Genomic DNA, 19,827 nt, shown 5'->3' with positions numbered 1-19,827 from the left:
AGATTTAAATTATCTTAACATGAGTTAATGAAAAATTGATAATAAAAAGTAATAAAGACAAAGAACTGTACAGAATTCTTTCAAGGCTGGGGATACAGTCCTGTTGCTAGTGTCTGGCTAGCACACATGAACCCAGGGGTTCAATCCTTGTGACCTCATAAGCAGGCCAAACTGGATTAGACCTGTAACTCCAGAACCTGAGAGGGAAAAGCAGGATGATCAGAAGCTTCAGGTGATCCTTTGATACAATCAATTCTTGGTTCACAGAAATCACACTCTAATTATTAAATTTACAGTCAATAATACATCATATTCATTCACAGAACTACCAAAGTAAAAAATCAAAACAAAATCCCAACTCTGCAAGTACAGAATATCTTAAACTGAAACAGCGAAATACTGTAATTCAAATACTTATCTAAAACACACATCAAGTATATAGCTCACCTGTCCCAGTAATTAAAAAAATTTTCGGACCCACACTGGAGCACTGGACTGAGCTCCCAATGTCCCAAGGAGGAGCAGAAGGAGGGAAAATATGAGCAAAGAAGTCAGGACCACGAGGGGTGCACCCACCCACGGAGACAGTGGGGCTGATCTATTGTGAGCTCACCAAGGCCAGCTGGACTACGACTGAAAAACCATGGGATAAAACCGGACTCTCTGAATATGGCGGACAATGAGGGCTGCTGAGAAGCCAAGGACAATGCCACTGGGTTTTGATCCTACTTCATGTTCTGGCTTTGTGGGAGCCTAGCCAGTTTGGATGTCCACCTTCCTAGACCAAGATGGAGCGGGGAGGACTTTGGACTTTCCACAGGGCAGGGAACCCTGACTGCCCCTCAGACTGGAGAGGGAGGGGGAGAGGAGTGGGGGTGTGGGGGTGTGGATTGGGAGGTGGGGGGAAAAGGGAGACGGGGAGGGAAATGGGAGGCGGGGAGGAGGCAGAAATCTTTTTTTTTTCAATAAAAAAATTATATTTAAAAAAAATAATAAAATAAAATTAAATTAAAAAAAATTTCGGTTTTTTTTTGGGGGGGGGTGTTTCTGAGGGTAAACAGGTTTTCTCTCTATTATGTAGCTCTGCCTGTCCTGGAACTTGCTATGTAGATCAGGTTGCCTCTGCCTCCTGAATGCTGGGATAATAGCTGTGCATCACCACACCCATCACTAGTAACAAATTTAAAATTAAATAATTGAAAAGAAACACAAGAGTAATGGACTAAAGGGTAGAAGTAATTGGATAAATATACCCAAAGAGTTACTCCTATGAATAAATATAAAACCAAACCTACCATATAAGTTAAAAAAAATGATACAAACATATAAAACTCACAATGGAAGAAGAAAAATAACCATAGAAAAGTTTGGTAGTTGTTCTGGTTTGGATGTGAAATGTTTCTTTACCTCCCATTTATCCCCAAAAGCAACCTGAATTGAAGGTCTGGTATGGTAATATTTTGTTTGTGCTTTAACAAATAAAACTTGCCTGAAGATCAGAGTACAGAGCTAGCCACACTAGTTAGCCAGAGGCCAGACAGAGGTGGGACACATTTTTAATCCCAGCACTCAAGAGGCAGAGGGAGAAGCAGTTGGATCTCTGTGAGTTTGAGGTCACCCTGGGCTACATGAGATTGAATCAGTCTAAAAGAGAAACAGAGCCAAGTTTTCCAGGCCCACACCTTTAATCCCAGCACTAAGGAGGTGAGAATAGGAAGTGATATGGCTAGGCAGAGAGGAAAATAAGGTAGAAGAGACAGGAGCTCAGAATTTAGTCTAAGGTTTCACAGATACGGCATTCAATCTGAGGGCTTGTAGAGACATGATATCCCATTCAGTCTGAGGATTTCATAGAGGTAAGAACTAATGACTAGCTGCTCTGCTTCTCTGATTTTTCAGCTTCCACCGCTCCTCCCTATAGCTGGCTCCGAATTTTTATTATCGAGACCAATTAGATTTTGCTCTACATCTGGTTTTTGGGGTATGAATTCACAAAAAAGCCACTTGCCTGTGGCTTTGCAGCCACCAGCGTAGGCCAGAGCTACACACAGCCTACGTCACTGCGCTGAAGGTAAGGTTTTCCTTTCTTCTCTCCTGGAGGGCTTTCCCTGGGCACCCTTCTTAGGCTGCTCCCAGACTAGATAGCTGCACTGAAATCTGTTAGGGCTTCTACTGTTCTATACAGTAGCAGTCAGAGTCATACTTCACAGTCATCTGAACCATTGGCAGCAGATTTGGTGAGACAATTTGGAATTTTGAAAAAAAGAATTAGTTAAAAGAGAAAGTTTTTCCCCCCAAAATGGGAAACACAATTATGATGAAGAGAGTCAGGTTGCTGTATGCTTATGCAATGCATGATTTAAAACTGGAACATTTAAATCAATTAAATGAAGAGATAGCCAACTGGAATCAACATGTTAATTATCCCCTTGATAATTCTTGGTTTATCTCTAAAAAAGGTGGTTGATATGAGTACCAAGATACAGGCCTTTGAAAAACTTATAAAAACAGATCATAGAGATATCCAAACTCAGACACAGGAATTTAAAGAAAAACCAATATGAATACTGCATTATAAGGTTACAAAAAAACAGCCTAAGGTTTTCAAACAACCAACCTTAATTTGTCCAGTCACCTTACAAGAACTGCCAAATGATAGCACCAAGGCTCACAGGAATCCTTTGGGGATGTTAGATTTAAGGAGATTCATGGCAGCGAGTCTCATATGGCACGCATTCACCTTTTCTGGAGCAGATGTTAAACTTGTGATCAACTTGTCATAGAATTATCCCTCCAGACTGGAGAGACTTGGTTACATCAGTTTTAGAGCCTGGTTCTCAATTACTGTGGAGGACCTGGTGAAAAGATGAGGCTAAGACTATTGAATAATGAAGAAGGGCTAGAGGTATGGAAATCTCACAAGACCAACTTTTTGGAGGAGACTAGGCTAATATAGAAAGGCAGTCTCTATATGTTAACCACTGTCTAGCTTTATGCCATATAGCAGTTTTAAATGTTTGGGACAGAACTGAATAAGCAGGAAAGAAAATTGAATCATTTACTAAAGTTATACAGGGCCCAAAAGAAACCTGCTCTGATTTCTTATAAAGACTAACTTCAGCGGTAAATAGAATGATACCAAATTCAGAAGCTAGATAAATAATAATAGAGTTCCTGGCTTATAAAAAAATGCTAATTCAAAATGGAGAAGGGTAATTAAGTCACTAAGTGTAAGATCAGCACCCTTGGAGGAATAGATCTGAGATACAATATTGAATCTCATGACCAAGATGATGCTTGGAGATGAGACATGATTTCCTGAGGTATGAAGAAAAAGCAAAATGTCAAATGGTTCATTTCGGTAGACAAAGTTACATAAAAAGGGATTGTAAACAAGGCATTCCTAGAAACAATGATCTTTCTAAGCATAATTCAAACAGAATGCCCTTTCTTTCTGGATTATGCAGAAGGTATGGCAAAGGCAGGCAATGGACTAACGAATGTATATTAACAAGGGGCAGTCAAGGTAACCCTTGATGGGCCTCTCACGGGACTGCATGTCAAACTCAGTTTAGTTGTTTCCTGTCATCGTGAAGGAAACACCTTACGGGGCAAAGAAACTAATCACTATTTTGAAAAACTATACTCCTCTGCATGATAGAACAGCTATAGAAGAGAGAACAAAAAATTCAGGAGAAACCATAAAGCGAATATTTTGGCAAACTTTTATAAATGAACAAAGGCCAAAATTTTAAAAACATGAATAAATGATGTTGTCACTGAAAGCCTTGGAGATACAAGTGCAGAAGTCACAATAATTGTACCAGATACTTGGCATCCAAACTGGCCTCTTCAAGAGGTAAATGTTCAGTTTTGAGGAAGTGGAACTTTATCTCAGATAAAACAGAGCACAAGATGGGTCAAATGTATAGGGCCAGAAAGAGAAAAAATTTAAAGCCCCATATATGCCTAACATACCAATGAGTTTATGGGTATGTGATTGGTTACAGCAACAGAATAATCAGATTAACATTCCTTCAATCTCAGAGACAGACCATAAATTAAAATATGTTAAAGGAAAAAATATTAGAAGGGCACAATGGCTGTTCATCTTTCAAAGACAGCAGCAGTCCTCCCTTTAAAATGGTTGACAGACAAACCTGGCTTAAGCAATAGCCCTTAACAACAGTGAAACTGCAGGCTTCAGAACAGCTGGAATAGGAGCAGTTAAATGCTCAGAATATTGAAGAATCAACCAGCCCTTGGAATTCTCCTGTATTTATTCTTTAAAAAAAAAAAAAAAAGGAAAATGGAGAATAGTTACATATCTAAGAGCTGTTAATAAGGTGATTCAGTCAATGGACTCTCTACAGTGTGGAATTCCTCTGCCTTCTCTATTACCTAAAGGGTGATGCCTTATAGTTACTGATTTAAGAGAATGTTTCTTCACTATACCTTTACAAGAAAAGACAGAAAAATCTGCCTTCACAGTTCCTACTTAGAATAATTCTCAGCCTGCTAAAAGATATTTATGGAAGATTCCCATAAGGAATGTTAAATAGCCTCACCCTGTGCCAATATTTTGTACAGCAGCCCTTGGAAATGATACATAAGCAATTTCCTCCATCTATACCTTACCATTACATGGACGACATCTTACTAGATGATTCAAATATAGATACTTTAGAAAGAATGTTTGAAGACATAGAAACAATTTTGTCTTGTTGGGGATTACAAATTGCTCCTGAAAAATTCCAAACAGAAGAGACTATTAATTATTAAAACTCTATTAATTAATAAAATAGATCTACAAAAAATCAGACACCAAAAGGTACAAATTAGGACAGATTGATTTCAAACTCTTAATGACTTTCAAAGATTGCTAGGAGACATTTCCTATCTACAAAACAATATTGGGGTAGAAAATGATAAACTGAGTAAGTTGTTCAAACCTTAGATGGTGACAAGGACTTAAATAGTCCAAGGGAATTATCACCTGACACAGAGAGAATTGGCTTTGATGGAAAACAAATTACAGGATGCACATATGTATTCTGTGTATCCAATCTCAACTGCATTCTGGTCATATTATCCTCCTAATATTACCCTACAGGAATATTAAAGCAAAGAGAAGACATTATCTTAAAATGGACCTTTCTGACCACATAAACAGAGTAAAAAGTTAAAAGCTTACGTGGAAAAGGTCTCTCTGAGTTGATACTAAAAGGAAAACTGAGACTTCGTCATTTAGCAGGAATAGACACAGCAATAATCAGGAATAGGAATCATCCTGTATATATAACACACTTCCGATCCCATACAGGTCTGCCAGGCCTTAATAGCACAAGGTAATGAAGAAACTGATGAACTATTGATAGGAAATGAGCTGGAAGCCTCAGAATTTCATGAAAAGTCAATAGTAAAGGTTTGAAAAAAAGATTTTTCCATCACTTGGCAAAAGGTCAAGGAAATTATAAGGAAAAGAAAAAAAAAAAAGGAAATACCCTACTTGTTCTTTCTACAACAAAACTTCTACCTGCAGGAAGTAACCCAAAGGGTATTCAAAGGAATGAAATCTGGCAGATGGATGTGTTAAATTTTGTAGAATTTGGAAAACTAAAATATGTTCACCACAACATTGATACTTATTCTGGATTTCAATTGGCAATTGCTTTGAGTTCAGAAAGGGCTGATTTAGTAATCACACATTTATTAGAAGTTATGGACATCATGGGTATGCCTGTACAATTTAAGACTGACAATACTCTAGCATATGTCTCTAATAAAATGAAAGTTTTTTGACTACTGCACAATAAAGCATATTAAAGGCATAAAGAATTCTACAAGCAGTCATAGAAGGATCAAATCTAACTCTAATTTGCTAGATAAACAGAGAGAGGTAATAAAGACGACCCATAATAAATTGCAAAAGTTTTATTAACTTTGAATTTTCTAAATGCTAATGAGAAAGGAACAACAGCTGTGAAGAGACATTGGCTAATAGAAAAAAAAAACTATGAAATTAAATCAGCCTGTATACATTAAAGATGTGCTGACCTCAGAATGGAAACCAGGAAAAGAAAAGGTATGGATACCATCAAAATTGTTAAGCGAGATCTCTTAATTAGAAGAGGTGATAGTTCAAACAGCGTGACAATTCAATCTAAACTAACATATACAACTGACAACTCCTTTTACACAATCAGATATAACTTGCCAAAAACGAAACTCCCCAAAATTAGAGTTGGGGAAGGATTTTGGTTTTGTCTTTTCAGAAGAATGAAAGCATCTAGTTAAGGAATCTGAAGACCAGTGGAAATGAGACATCTGAAGAAAAAGGACCAATCATCCAGAGAAAATGTCCAAAGAAAGAATAAACTGGCCTATTGTTATCACATTTTCAACAGGATAAAATTTCATAAATTTTTCCTAACGTTTGTTTCTGCTGTTCTCTACAGATATATAATACAAATGGGTCTTTTGGTAATTCCAGTACAATTAAAGATTAAAGCTGGCTTTGGAGTTGGAGTGTGGGTCTCTCCTTCTCTAAACCCAAGCATGCTTGTTAAAGTGAAATATAAAATCTCTGTCTCATGTCAGAAGAACCACCTGATATGGGACAGAAGAAAAACCAAAATTAATGGACTATTTTATTGCCACTAATTTCATAATCTCTTGGTTCTATTTTGACTCTTTAGAGCTTTTCTTAAGATATAAATATTATCTCAAATTTATAAGATTAACATGTATATATTTTAAACTTTTTGTCATGCTATTAATGATCATGTAGAGTACTAATTCTAGAAAAAGGCTTCATTTAGCTTTTGGTACATAACTTCGGGATTGAGTATCACTTTTTAGCAGTGAACACTGACTACACTTCTTAACAGTGACCTCTGAGATCTCCCAATGCATGATGGGGGCCCCAGAACGATAATTCCACCAGGACTATGATAACACCACTAAGCCATGATAACACCACCACCCAATGATCAGCTTTGAACTACAAACTGCTCAGAACAATATCCAAGTTGCTAGATGAGATGATCCAGGCTCACAGACTACCCTAGTCACAACTTGAGACAAGTCCTGCACTTTCCTATTGTACTAAAACTGAACAACAAATGATATAGCTACCTCTAAGACTTGACAACCCCAATTTTTCTTTTCAGGATCCCCTAAAATGCCATCACCCCCTGAATAGCAGGAAGTAAATTTTAAAACACGATTCCCACATTCCCAAGAGGTGAGGTGCGTGGTATTGGGTTGGTGTTGGTATTGTTATGGATATTTGTTTAGGTGGTTGGTTCCAAGTTATTATTGGTAACAGTAAGGAAAAAACTGAACAAAGGAGTTTAGATTCAGGGTTCATGTCTTGAAAAGAAAAAGGGTGACATATATACATACATATATATATATATGATAGGATATAAGATTATATATGATAGGAAATGAAATTAGATTACTGGATCTGAAAAAAGGGGTGGGGGAGGTAAAGAAATAGAATAAAAAGGTAGATTATTGAATTTACTTTTAACTAAAACAAGCCACTACTACTTTAAAATATTTTATATTGATATGGATTTTTGTATGTTGACACAAATTTAAGATTATTTTTGTTAGAACATACTGTACAAACATTGCTAATGTTGTTCAAAGTATTGCACCTACACAGCTCATGCAACAATGTAATGAAAGCTGAGCAGTGGTGGTCCACTGCCTTTAATTCCAGTACTTGGGAGGTAGAGGCAGGTAGATCTCTGTGAGTTCAAGACCACTCTGGTTTACAGAGCTAGTTCCAGGATAGGCTAGAAAGCTATTGAGAAACCCTGTCTTGAAAAACTGAAAAAAACAATGCAATGCATATTTCTAGTCCTTCTAGTTTAGTATAAGGAAAGGAAAGTTAGTAATTAGTCACCTATATGAACTTGTGGTCATATCAGGCCTGTTTTCAAGGTAAAACAGAGATATAGTTTAGACAGACAGGTCATCCTGAAACACTTCAGAGAGCTACAGAATATGGCATTTAAGATGTTTTAATAACATATGACATTTTTATGACAATGAGACATGTCTGCTACTGGCAGCACCAATCTACTTCAGAAGATGATAATCACTGAAGAAACTGCACATTTGAGTTTATTTTCTTTGCAGAAAAGTAAGCCGATGTAGGAGGGTCTGCTACCTATCTGTTGCTTTCACTGGTTAATTAATAAAGAAAACTGCTTGGCCTGATAGGTCAGAACATAGGAAGGTGGGGAAGACAGAACAGAATTGTGGGGGAAAGAAAGCACAGTCAGGCAGACGCCATGGTTCTCCAACCTGAGACAGACATAGGTTAGGATCTTTCCTGGAAAGCCACCAGCTCATGGTGCTACACAGATTATTAGAAATGGGTTAACCAAGATTTGAGAATTAGCCAATAAGAGGCTAGAACTAATGGGCCAGGCAGTGTTTAAATGAATACAATTTGTGTCTTGTTATTTTGGGGTATAAGTAGCTAGCCACGCAGCTGGGAGCTGGGCTGCGGGAAGCGGCCCGCTGCTCCTTTCACTATAAGTCACTAGGCAACAAAGTGCTCTTGATTGCTAACAGTATGCTGTGCAAATTGGACAAGCAGGACACAAAAGAGATCAACTGCCAAAGTTTGTCAAGAAAAGGCAGGATAGTCCTTCAAAGTCCTGCTTCATAGAAGTCTATCCAATGTGCTAGGCCTATAGGCCAAAGAAGGATGCCCCAACGTTACAGAAGAACCTTGGGTAGCAAGCTGTTTCTGTTATTTCTCACATTTTTTGGAAGTTGCTTGCTTCCAATTTGTTCTTACTCAATTAATACTTCTATCTTGATTCTCTGAGGGAGTTAAGACTAGGTAATTATAGTTTTTCTTATTTACTAGGCTCAGAAAAGAAATTCACAATTGAAATGTAAAGTGTATAATGTTAAAGTTGAGAGACATAAAACGGTAATTTTGGATTGGTAAAGTAAATTAGAATAAAAAGTTGCCAAGCAGTGGTGGCACATGCCTTTAATCCTAGCACTTAGGAGGCAGAGGCAGGCGGATCTCTGTGAGTTTGAGGCCAGCCTGATCTACAAGAGCTAGTTCCAGGACAGGCTCCAAAGCTACACAGAAACCCTGTCTCAAAAAAACAAACAAAAACAAACAAACAAAGAAACAAAAAAAATAAAAAGTGAACTAGGTACAACACTTTGAACTCACCAAGATAGGATAGATAATGGAGTATTTTTCTGAATTTGTCAAAGGCAAATGGACTAGATGTTGTTGATGTACTTATTGCCTGTATATATTACATATAGTTATTGTACTCATTATATAAAGTTTTTATATCAGTCATAACCTTTTTTATTTTAGACAAAAAAGGGGAAATGTGGTAATATTTTGTTTGTGCTTTAACAAATAAAGCTTGCCTGAAGATCAGTGTGGAGTTAACAACACTGCCACAGAGGTCAGGCAGTGGTGGCACACAAATTTATCACAGCCCTACTGGGGTAGGGATGGGAAGTGATGTGGCTGGGTGAAGAGACGAACATAAGGTAGAAGGAGACAGGAGCTCAGGATTCAGTCTGTGGTTTCGCAGACATGGTATTCAGTCTGAAGACTTGTATAAACAGGATACCCCATTCGGTCTGAAGATTTCATAGAGGTAAGAACTGGCGGGCTGCCCTGCTTCTGACCTTTCAGCTTTCACCCCCTAATATCTGTTTCTGGGTTTTTATTATTAAGACCAATTACAACTCAAACAACAGCCTGGTCCTGAATTTAACATGCTCTCCACACTATGGAGTTTTGACTCTCCCTTTAAACACTTCCTGATTAGATGTTCTACCAAGTAATTTTGAAATGTTTAGCCAAGTTCCTACATAACCAAAACTCCTCTGAAAATCCCACATCTCCTGAAAAACCCCTTGTCTTGCAGTTTTTTAGGTGATATAACCCTACCTTCTCCTGTGTTCAAGGCTATTTTCTCAAACTCCACTCTAGGAAGATTTCCCTGTTTGCCTGGAAAATAAAGTTTGTATAATTTGACCAAAGAATTTGGATAATGTTCTTCACTCTCAGTGGATTAACAAAAGCAAAAGTTGTTTTATTTTGTTTTCTTTTTGGTTTGATCACACCAAACTGAATTTGTTTGAGAATATGCATTAATAAAGATGGCTATGAGGGCCAGTCTCAACATCCTCTCAGGGTTCACATTAGAAGCTACAATAAGCAAAACGGACTGACTTTCTTCCTCTGACTATCTGAGGGTGAAGGAACAAACTTACTCAGTACTTCTTCATGCTAGTTTCTTTATTATTCTCCCGTGCTACAAAGTTTCTAGTTTACACACACAGAGAGCAATTTTCTGGTAAAAGCAAGGTTACAAGGCCAGAAATTTTCAGGGTAAGGTAAGAGCTGGTCAGTGTGACATTGTTAGCTCCTTTATGGTCTAGGAGGCGGGGCTAGAAAGATGCCTGGGCAGCACTAAGAGGCAAAAAAGATGATTTAGGAAGCTTTAAATTCTAAAAAGGGAGAAACGGAGTTCATGGATACTATATCCCTAGGTGAAAATTCTATTTTGGTAAATGAAGCTAAGAGTAGTTGTAGGGAATTTAATAGCTTTTTTAGGGTTAGAGGTGGGCGTCAACTGAGGTTAACACTTTCCCAAGTCGGCTATGGTGGGATTTGGGACATCCAGTCTCCTTATCAGGAAGGACTAAGAATCAAACAAGCTTGGATGTGCCATAGCCCTATCTTTGAAGGTGATCTAATTGGAAGACTTGTCTCTTGACTAAATGTCCTCCCAAATAAAAAATAATTGCAGGGAGCTAGCTTCTAGGTTTTATCTCAGGAAATGGAGTAGAGATTTGACTGTGGGAACCAAGGTTCTTGACTGTATGACTAAAATTTCTCACTGGGGATCCCATAGAGTAGGGGGAAGTCACCTAATAAGCAAAAAAAAATAAGGCAGGCTATTAAGTGTCGACAGTCCTTGTGGGAAAATAGAGCCAGTAACAAAGGATGTACCAGTATATACTATACATATCAAAACTATATAGTTAAATGAAAAGTCATATTCCTAACCACTCACAGATATATGTGCCCATAAGACTGAGATGCAATCATGAGATTACATATACACATCACATAAAATTATATACTACAATGCAGGTATTAGGGAGGTACTAAGCTCTTTTAGCAAAAGTGACCAACAGTTTACAGAGTTGATGGTCCTACAGGCCTTGTCTGGAAAGGATTAACCTCTATCAGATAACCATTCCTTTGGTGGGTTGACATCTGAATACTGGTTGTCACCTGCTTTAACACATGGCCCCTAATATATTAAGGCAAGATTCTATATATATATAATGTCATACTTATTAGCACCTCTAAGTACAATTTCAATTAGAACATTGACTTCTTTGTATCAAAAAGTATACTTTAAGTGTGTGTAATGTTTATAGCTGTATCAGCACAGGAAGACTAAAAATACAGTTTCAGAGAAAGAAAGAGAGAAATGTGAAAACCCGATTCATTACCTGGAGATACTTCTTCTTTCTGCCTGACTGTGTGGTCTTTTGTGAACTTCACTCTCTGGTGAGCTCTAATACATGTTTTGCAGAGCCATTCGACACACTCTACACAAAACCCATTAGCTTCTGCATTATCTTCACAGCTTGTACATACCTAGTAATAAAAGAATCTGGTCACATAAATTGTTTAAAAATATTAAAAAGAATAAAATACCAACCAAATAGACTATCAGTTTTCTTACTTTAGTCTAAGCTTAAATTTTTACTATACATTAAACTATATGCATATAAAATGAATACGTTATTACATGAGAACTGTCTTTTTAGACAAGGCCCCACTATGTATCCCAGACTAGCCTGGGACTCACTATTTAGATCAGGATGGTATTCAACTCATAATATGACACATGACTTTGCCTCACGAGGTCTAGGATTAATAGTATGCAACACCAAACTGGACAAAGATTAAACACATTTTCTCCTTAGCCTCTAAACTGATATACTAGACATTCCAGAAAGTAGGCAAATGATACACGTAAAAATAACTTCAAGTGGTTGGAGAGATGACTCCAGATGTTCTTACAGAGGATCTGTGCTAGATTCCCAGCATCCACATGATCACTTACATTCATCTGTAACTCTAGCTTCAGGAGATCTGACATCCTTTTCTGGTTCTGTGGGCACCAGGAATACACATGGTGCACATATATACATATATACAAACACTCAAACACACACACACACACACACAAAATAAAGCAAAAATAAATCTTAAAAAGATTAAGTAAGAACTAGAGAGATGGCTCAGCAGTTGTAGACAACACTGGTTCAGTTCCTGGCACCCAAATGACAGCTCACAACCATCTGTAAACCTAATTACAATAAATCCAACACTCTCTTCTGGCACCAGGCATGCTTGTAGTACATATGCATTCATACATGTAGGCAAAACACTTAACAAAGTAAAAATAACTATTTTTTTAGAAAATAGTTTTACCTGGGTAGTGGTGGTGCATGCCTTTAATCCTAGCACTTGGGAGGTAGAGACTGATAGAGGTGGCTGTCAGAGAGTTCAAGGCCAGCCTGGTCTACAAAGTAAGTCCCAGGACTACCAGGACTGTTGCTTAGAGAAACCCTGTCTTGAAAACCAAAATAATAATAATAATAATAATTTTAAGTACAATTTTCTCCATAGTTCAATATACTAGTCACTCCAAGAACAAGGTTAGGTATTGGATGCACAAGAATAAGGAAAAGTAAATAGTCTCTGTCCTTATGACAGTTAGAATCCTAACAGAGTAATAAGTTCAAATTCAAGTTATCCTACTAATTAGCTTAATGTTTGTACTGGATGGATTTTGTCCATTCTGATGCAGGCCTACACAGATCTTGAAAGAGAGACTATTTAAAATCATTTATTTTATTTATTTTTATGTGTATGACTATTTTGCCTGCAAGTATGTCTGCTGTATAGCATATACATGTAGTGCCTGTGGAATCCATAAAGGATATCTGATCCTCTGGAACTGGAGTTATGAATAGTAATGAGTCACCATGTGGATGCTGAAAATTGAACCCAAGTCTTCTGGAAGAGCAATCATTGTTCTTAATCACTAAACTGTCTCCCTAGCCTGGGAAGAAGAAATCCAGTGCCTTCTTTTGGCCTGAATGGGTATTACATGCATATGGTACATGGACATGCATTCAGGCAAGGTGCCTATGTACATAAAACAAAACATTTAAGAGACAGACAGACAGACAGATGGGGGAGGAGGAGAAAAAAGGTTGGCCTGCATATAGTTTTGTAGGGTGTAATGTTGATTAAGGATTAATGTGGGAAAGGGCCCATCTCACTGTGGGCAGTGAAATATCTGACTGGGTAGTTCTGGGTTATACAAGAAGGCTGAGCAAGGCATTCATGGGAATAAGCTAGGAAGCAGCAGCATGTCTCCATGGCCTCTGCTTCAGTTCCTGCCTCCAGGTCCAACTTGAATTTTCTCCCATGACTTCCTTTGAGGACGAAATGTGATGCAGAATTTCAAGCTGAAATAAGCCCTTTCCTTGCCAAGTTACTCTTGGTCGTGGTGTTTTATCAAAGCAACAGAAATCACAACACAACTACAACAATGGTCTTGAGCAGGATACAGAACTCATTACTAAACCGAGGATAATGATACACATTTTACTGAGTTCTTCTTAAGATTAAGTGGGAAAGCCACATTACTGTAATGATCACTCTATTAAGAAGTGCCAATAAGGGGGCTGGAGAGATGGCTCAGTGGGGTTAAGAACATTGCCTGCTCTTCCAAAGGTCCTGCCTGAGTTCAATTCCCAGCAACCACATGGTGGCTTACAATCATCTGTAATGAGGTCTGGTGCCCTCTTCTGGCCTGCAAGCATACACACAGAAAGAATACTGTATACATAATAAGTAATAAATAAATATTTAAAAAAAGAAGTGCCAATAAAAGGAAATGTACAAAAAGTTGTCAGCACTTATGGAGACACAAAAGAATTTACCCAGATAAAAACAACATTTTTTTCCTTAAAAAAAAAAAAAGAAAATTAAAAAAAAAAAAGACTTCATCAACACCAAGCTATGAAAGCTACTAGAGGAAAAGCTTCTAGTCAGAGAATAGCACAAAGAAAAATGCAATAAGAGCATGGCTCATTTAAAGAGCTGAAAGTAAACAAGTAGCACTTTAATATAGGAATCAAGGGGAAGATTGGCAAGAGAAGGAGCTGGCAGCAAGGTAGGCAGCATCAGATCAACTAAGGCCACCCGACAATGGTGGTCTTTGTCTGAAGAAAGATTAAATAAAGAAGGCACGAATAGACATTTTTTAAATCACTATTACTACAAAGCAAAGAACAGATTAGAAAGGTTCAAAGCATTCCCACATAAGGCGATTTATAAGAGGGTTAGTGGAGTGAAGATGAGAACAGAACAGAATGGACGATATAGGAAGTAAAATAAGTTTGGAGAGTGCACTGGGAATACATGTATCTGGCTGGTATAATGGTGTAGATAGTAGCAATACTATCTATTTTTGTAGTTAGAAACAAAAATGCACATAATTCAGAAGTTGCCAAATTCCAAGTATCTGTTATTTGCAAGAACCAAAAATCTGTCTTTTCTTAGGGCTTATCATCTTCACCTTTTTCACGCTATTGATAAGTATTTGTCAGTGCTAGTAATCACTTGGAAAATCTGCCAATCCTCTTTGCTTTCTCAATGACACTCTGGATCCCACCTACCATTTCTTTTCCTCTGATTCTGAAGATTTTTGATAGATCAAGAGATATCCTCTTAAGGCCAACTATTGTGTCTATAAGGATGCAACTTAAATTTCTGATCTTCCATTGTAGGCTACAAAAAGGAATGAGGAATGTCTAATATGCACTGTTCTAGATCCCTGGTAAATGAAACAAAATATAAAGTGCAAAATAGGAGCAAGATCCTGTCATCCTGGGATGGAAGCAAACTATGAGTTCACTACTGCAAACAACAAAAAGGACAAAAACAAAAACACCAGCAAGGTAGGAAGTGCCACTGACAAGCCTAGAACAATGAGCAACACATAGTCTCCAAAATTAATTTGTGTATTTTTCCCTTAGAGCAGGCCAATTAGCCCAGGGACTCCCGCATACTACACATTACACCTGAGGTAAACCCACAGCCAGTTCCATTATTTCAAGCAGGTTTTGCCCAGGCTGTGGTGGTGCATGCCTCTAATCCCAGCACTTGGGAGGCAGAGGCAAACAGATCTCTGTGAGTTTGAGGCCAGCCTACAGTCTATAGAGCAAGTGCCAGGAGAGACTCCAAAGTTGCACAAAGAAATCCTGAGTCAAACTCCCTCCCCCAAAGAAAGCTGGTTTTATGAGGAGATAGTTTATCCCCTAGAGCAAACCCAATTTGGCCTTTGGGGAGCAATGTGGATAGTGTTAAAACAACAGAATTTAAACTAGTATCAACTAAGTTCTTTTATAAATAAACTGAACCCTAAGTCCCTGTAATTACACCTCAGGAATAAAAAAGCTGAAAATGAAAAGGAGGGGGGAGCACAGAAACTAGTCACACATTGTAATGGTCTGTCCTGTCCCTTTAAGAGACAAGCCCTACCCACTCCCTCCCACCACCGCGGCAGGCAGATCTTCCTTCTGCTTCCAGCCTGAGCTCTCAGCCTTCTTTCAATTTCTCCCCCAAAGAGGCAGCTTCTGCCTCTCTCCCTTCTTCCCACTTCTCCCCTTCCCTCCTCTGTTTCTCTCTTTGCTCTTCCCCCTTTCCTTCCATAACCCATTAAATAAATATCCAACCTCACTCTGCATGGCATCCCTATTCATGTCTCTGCCTCTCACCTGCAGCGTGGCTCCCTGCCCTGGACCTTTGGGGTACTTGCAGCATGATCTTGAGGTGTGCCCATCCACCTTGGTCTCTCATCCACCATGTGGCTCCCTGCCGATGCTGTCGGCCTGAGACTCACGGGCCACTCAGGGGCTCCCTGTCTGGGGTGGCTGCCTTCGTTGCCCACTGTGGTCTCAGAACCTGCTGACTGCTGCAGCCACTTGGGGAATGGTGTCATTTTACTTAAACCATATCATTGGTGCCGAAACTCAGGAGGCTCTACCACCCTTCTTCTGGGGTTGGGATCCGGAACCGGGTATTTTTTCCACAACAATCATGAATTCCATCTGCCTGAACCATGAATTCCATCTGCCTGAACCATGAATTCCATCTGCCTGAACCTATCTCTATGCACACCAGCAGCTTCATTGGTGAATTTTCCCCTTCCAGCCCCCAATCAGCCTTCACAGCTACAATTGAGCCCTTCGCTGCTAACTATAACTAAAAACATGACCAGACAACCCAGGGTTGGTCCTCCTGTGCTGCTAGCATTGCACACGCTGTGCGGTGCATTCAATTAGGGGGCCCAGGGTTCCTCAGATTTTTCTTTCTCCTTTTTCTTTTCTTTTGGACCACTCATCAGTGGTCCCCACCATGAGAAACTGCACGGAGTGGCCTCTACCCTCTCTGGCTTCTGAGTCGCCTGTACCGGAGCTAGTCAGACTTTAACACTCTGCTTTTAGAGAAAGGACACTCTTCTATAGACCCTGTGGTGTTTTTCACCGGTTTTCACGTTTTCAGCTATGGTATAAACCCTCAAACTATGCTTCACTGGTCTCCCACAGGCTCCGCCTTTCTTCAAACTATCAACTACTCGCTTGTAAAACCAACAAGATTGGTCGGATCCATGAAGCAGCTATTTTCAGTTTTAGCCTCTGCTCCCCACCATGGCATGTGGTGCACTGGTTCAGCAACATGCCTCTAGGTCTCTCTTGTTATTATGTTTAAAACTCCCTTGGCTCAGAAAATGGCGATTTTTCCATACAACATGTGACTGCTGCCATTTTGACTGAGATTAGGTGACCTTACCACCACCTTAACTGGGGTCAGGTGACTTCATCGCCATCTTAACTGAGGTCAGGTGACTTTGCTGCCATCATAACTGAGAGCCAGGACAGGTGACCATATCCTGCCATCTTTACTGACCCTGCCTGGTCCCCTGGTTTACTTATGTTTTTGTCTTTAAAAATGCACCTATATTTACTGTTAAATGTTGTTAATTGTCTGTCCTTCGTATCTCATTTTAGACTACAAAAACAATATGTCTCATGTTTAAATTGGTATGTACTTTTAAGTCTCTTAATCCAACCCTGCTTTACCTGTTAAAATGAGAGCCAGTACAGTCAAGCTCAAACTCAGCTCTCCAGGCAGATTCTATACTGTAGCTATAACTCATCTATACCTGGCAAACAGCCCTCAACTGCTCAGAGATCTGGGGAATATGACATTTAAATGTTTAATTATTAAAAAAACTTTTCGTAACAAAAAGAGACAAGTTGGCTCCTAGCAGCAGCACTCTATTTCCTCCAAAGAATATAGAAGACAAATGGGCACAGAACAATGTCCATCCACAATTTGCTTCAAATGCCAAGCACTGGGCAAAATTACTTTCATCTAAACTAAAGATACCCAGACAGTGGACAGTATCACTAGAATTGACAGCCTAGCTGCTCAGGTCAAGGTACACTTGTTTTCCTACAGATTTCTTAGCCCACAGAATCTTCTGGAGCCTGGCAAGTCCTGCACCAAACAGCAAAAGAAAAATACGACCCTTAGCGACCATGGAGGAGCCTGAGGAGTAGCTCTAGATGCCAACCAAGTAAGTTCTCTGTTGTTTTTTAATCAATAACTCAAGTAAAATTTTATCCTTCTTAAAAATCTCTGATGCAGTTTGACGGCTGAGGTTTTGTCAGTTTAAAAGGATAGCCTCACCAAACAAATTTCAGTAAAATACAAATACAATTTATTAAGGTGTGTACCTGCAAGTTATAAAGGTGTGAGGACAAATACAAGTTACCAAATTTCTTTCTCATGCTGCCTTTCATAGCCTTAAAAATACTTTTTGTTGAGGAAAATAAAAATCTGTCACAGTCATTCTGATATAAATATGCTACTGTCTAAAACTTATGTTTTCATAAGACCAAAAAATTCTTGTGAGTTCCAGGGAGCCAAATTATAGGATGCACCTTAAACAAGTCAGATACACCCCTTTCATTTCAAAATTAGGTCCTACAAAAATTTTTTTCCCCTAAACTTAACTTTGTCCTCTGTTCTGCCAATACCTTAAACAGGTGTAAAAGACACCAGACATTTCCACACCAAAAACACCAGACAGGAGCAAAGAGACCACCTACCCCAGAATGTGACCAGCATCCAGCTTTCTCAGGTTTCCCCACACCAAGACGATGCCCACAAATAAGAAGGAAGTAGTCTCGAGAATCCGCTGCCCCAATTCCTTTAGTCTATTGTGCCTAACTTCCCACCTTTATACTATAAAAAGAGATGGGAATGTAATGGTCTGTCCTGTCCTTGTAAGAGCTACCCCACCTACTCCTTCCCCCGTCCACCGTGGAGCCAGGTAGCTCTTCCTTCCTGTCTGCAGCCCGAGCTCTCTCTTCCTTTCCCTTTTCCCCAAAGACGTAGCTGCTGCTGTGATTCCTCTCCTCTCCCCTGCTCCCCTCTCTCTCTCCCCTCTCCCCTCCATAACCCACTAAATAAATATCCAACCTCACTCTGCATGGCGTGCCTATCCGTCTGTTTCTTACCTGCTGCAACTACGGCTCTTCATGGGACCAGCTGCTCGTGGCCCCCTGTGGTCTCTCACACATTGTGTAATTCCTGGCCTGGGATCTGCTGCCCGTAGAGGTCAATGGACCACTTGGGTAACAGTGCTGTTTTATTTTTACCATTAAACACACGACAGAGAATTCCCAATAGACAAAATTAATAATTTTTTTCCAAACTAGAATTAGATTTAGTTCTTTCCTGGATCTTTTGTTACAAATGAAAAGAACCACCAAGAGACACAAATGAATCAAAATTTACATGCACACAAATTTACTATACTTGGCACATGCAAAGGAATTCACCTTAACAGGGCCATCCCATGATAGAATATCAGATTCTCCCTAAGGAAATAGTATCTACATTTAAGCTTGAAGGAGCGCTGAAAAACAAACGATACTGTTGCAAATCTAAATTGAGCACCTTAGACAATGCTACTAAAGGAAGCTTTCGATCAACACCATGAACACAAGACTTTCTTTTTTTCTTTTTTTTTTGAGACAGGATTTCTCCGTAGCTTTTGGTTCCTGTCCTGGAACTAGCTCTTGTAGACCAGGCTGGCCTCGAACTCACAGAGATCCGCCTGCCTCTGCCTCCCTTATAACTAGTTTTAATTTTAAACATTAATTATTAATAGAGTTTTAATAGAACTGACATCAGAACACAACTTCCAAAAGAAGCCTAACTACTATAGGCTACATAGTCAAATACATGAGCCTATGGGGATCATCCTCATTCAGAAATATATGATACAAATAAGGTAACATTGATAGATGCTTTCCATATATACTCATTGGGACTATAATATAAAACTAATACCTCAGTTACCCACATTTCAATTTATATTTCTTGATTGTTATTAAATTATTTGAAGTATATATTAATTACAAAGTAATATTATAACTAGTAAAATAATAAAAAAAAGTACTTGAAATATTGGAACTAAAAGTTGCTTTATGCGTTAATAATTTAAAATACTATAAATATTTAGAGAGTGCCTGTAAAACAGTACAGGTTATCAAATACATTGTTAACTATAATGGCATATTTTTGCTATATTTTTCATATTTTATTAGCAATAGTAAAATAACATCACTTATACGTAT

At 38.8% G+C, this 19,827-nt stretch overlaps 1 protein-coding gene across 4 annotated transcripts in view; it reads right to left on the bottom strand.

Annotated features, from left to right (window-relative positions):
* The window catches only part of Trim24 (tripartite motif containing 24), a 104,751-nt gene that overhangs the window by 50,785 nt on the left and 34,139 nt on the right, over nt 1-19,827 (bottom strand). For all 4 annotated transcript variants that reach the window (XM_050147903.1, XM_050147902.1, XM_050147905.1 and 1 more), the window contains exon 3: nt 11,539-11,686. In XM_050147903.1, coding sequence (XP_050003860.1) covers nt 11,539-11,686 — 148 coding nt within the window. The remainder of the gene's footprint in view (nt 1-11,538; nt 11,687-19,827) is intronic.

The sequence above is a fragment of the Alexandromys fortis genome, unplaced genomic scaffold (genome assembly GCF_014885135.2).
Source record: "Alexandromys fortis isolate MF-2015 unplaced genomic scaffold, M_Fortis_MF-2015_v1.1 scaffold_57, whole genome shotgun sequence".
Lineage (NCBI taxonomy): Eukaryota > Metazoa > Chordata > Mammalia > Rodentia > Cricetidae > Alexandromys > Alexandromys fortis.
Note: the sequence above shows the minus strand (reverse complement) of the source record. Positions and strands in the feature narration are given on the sequence as shown.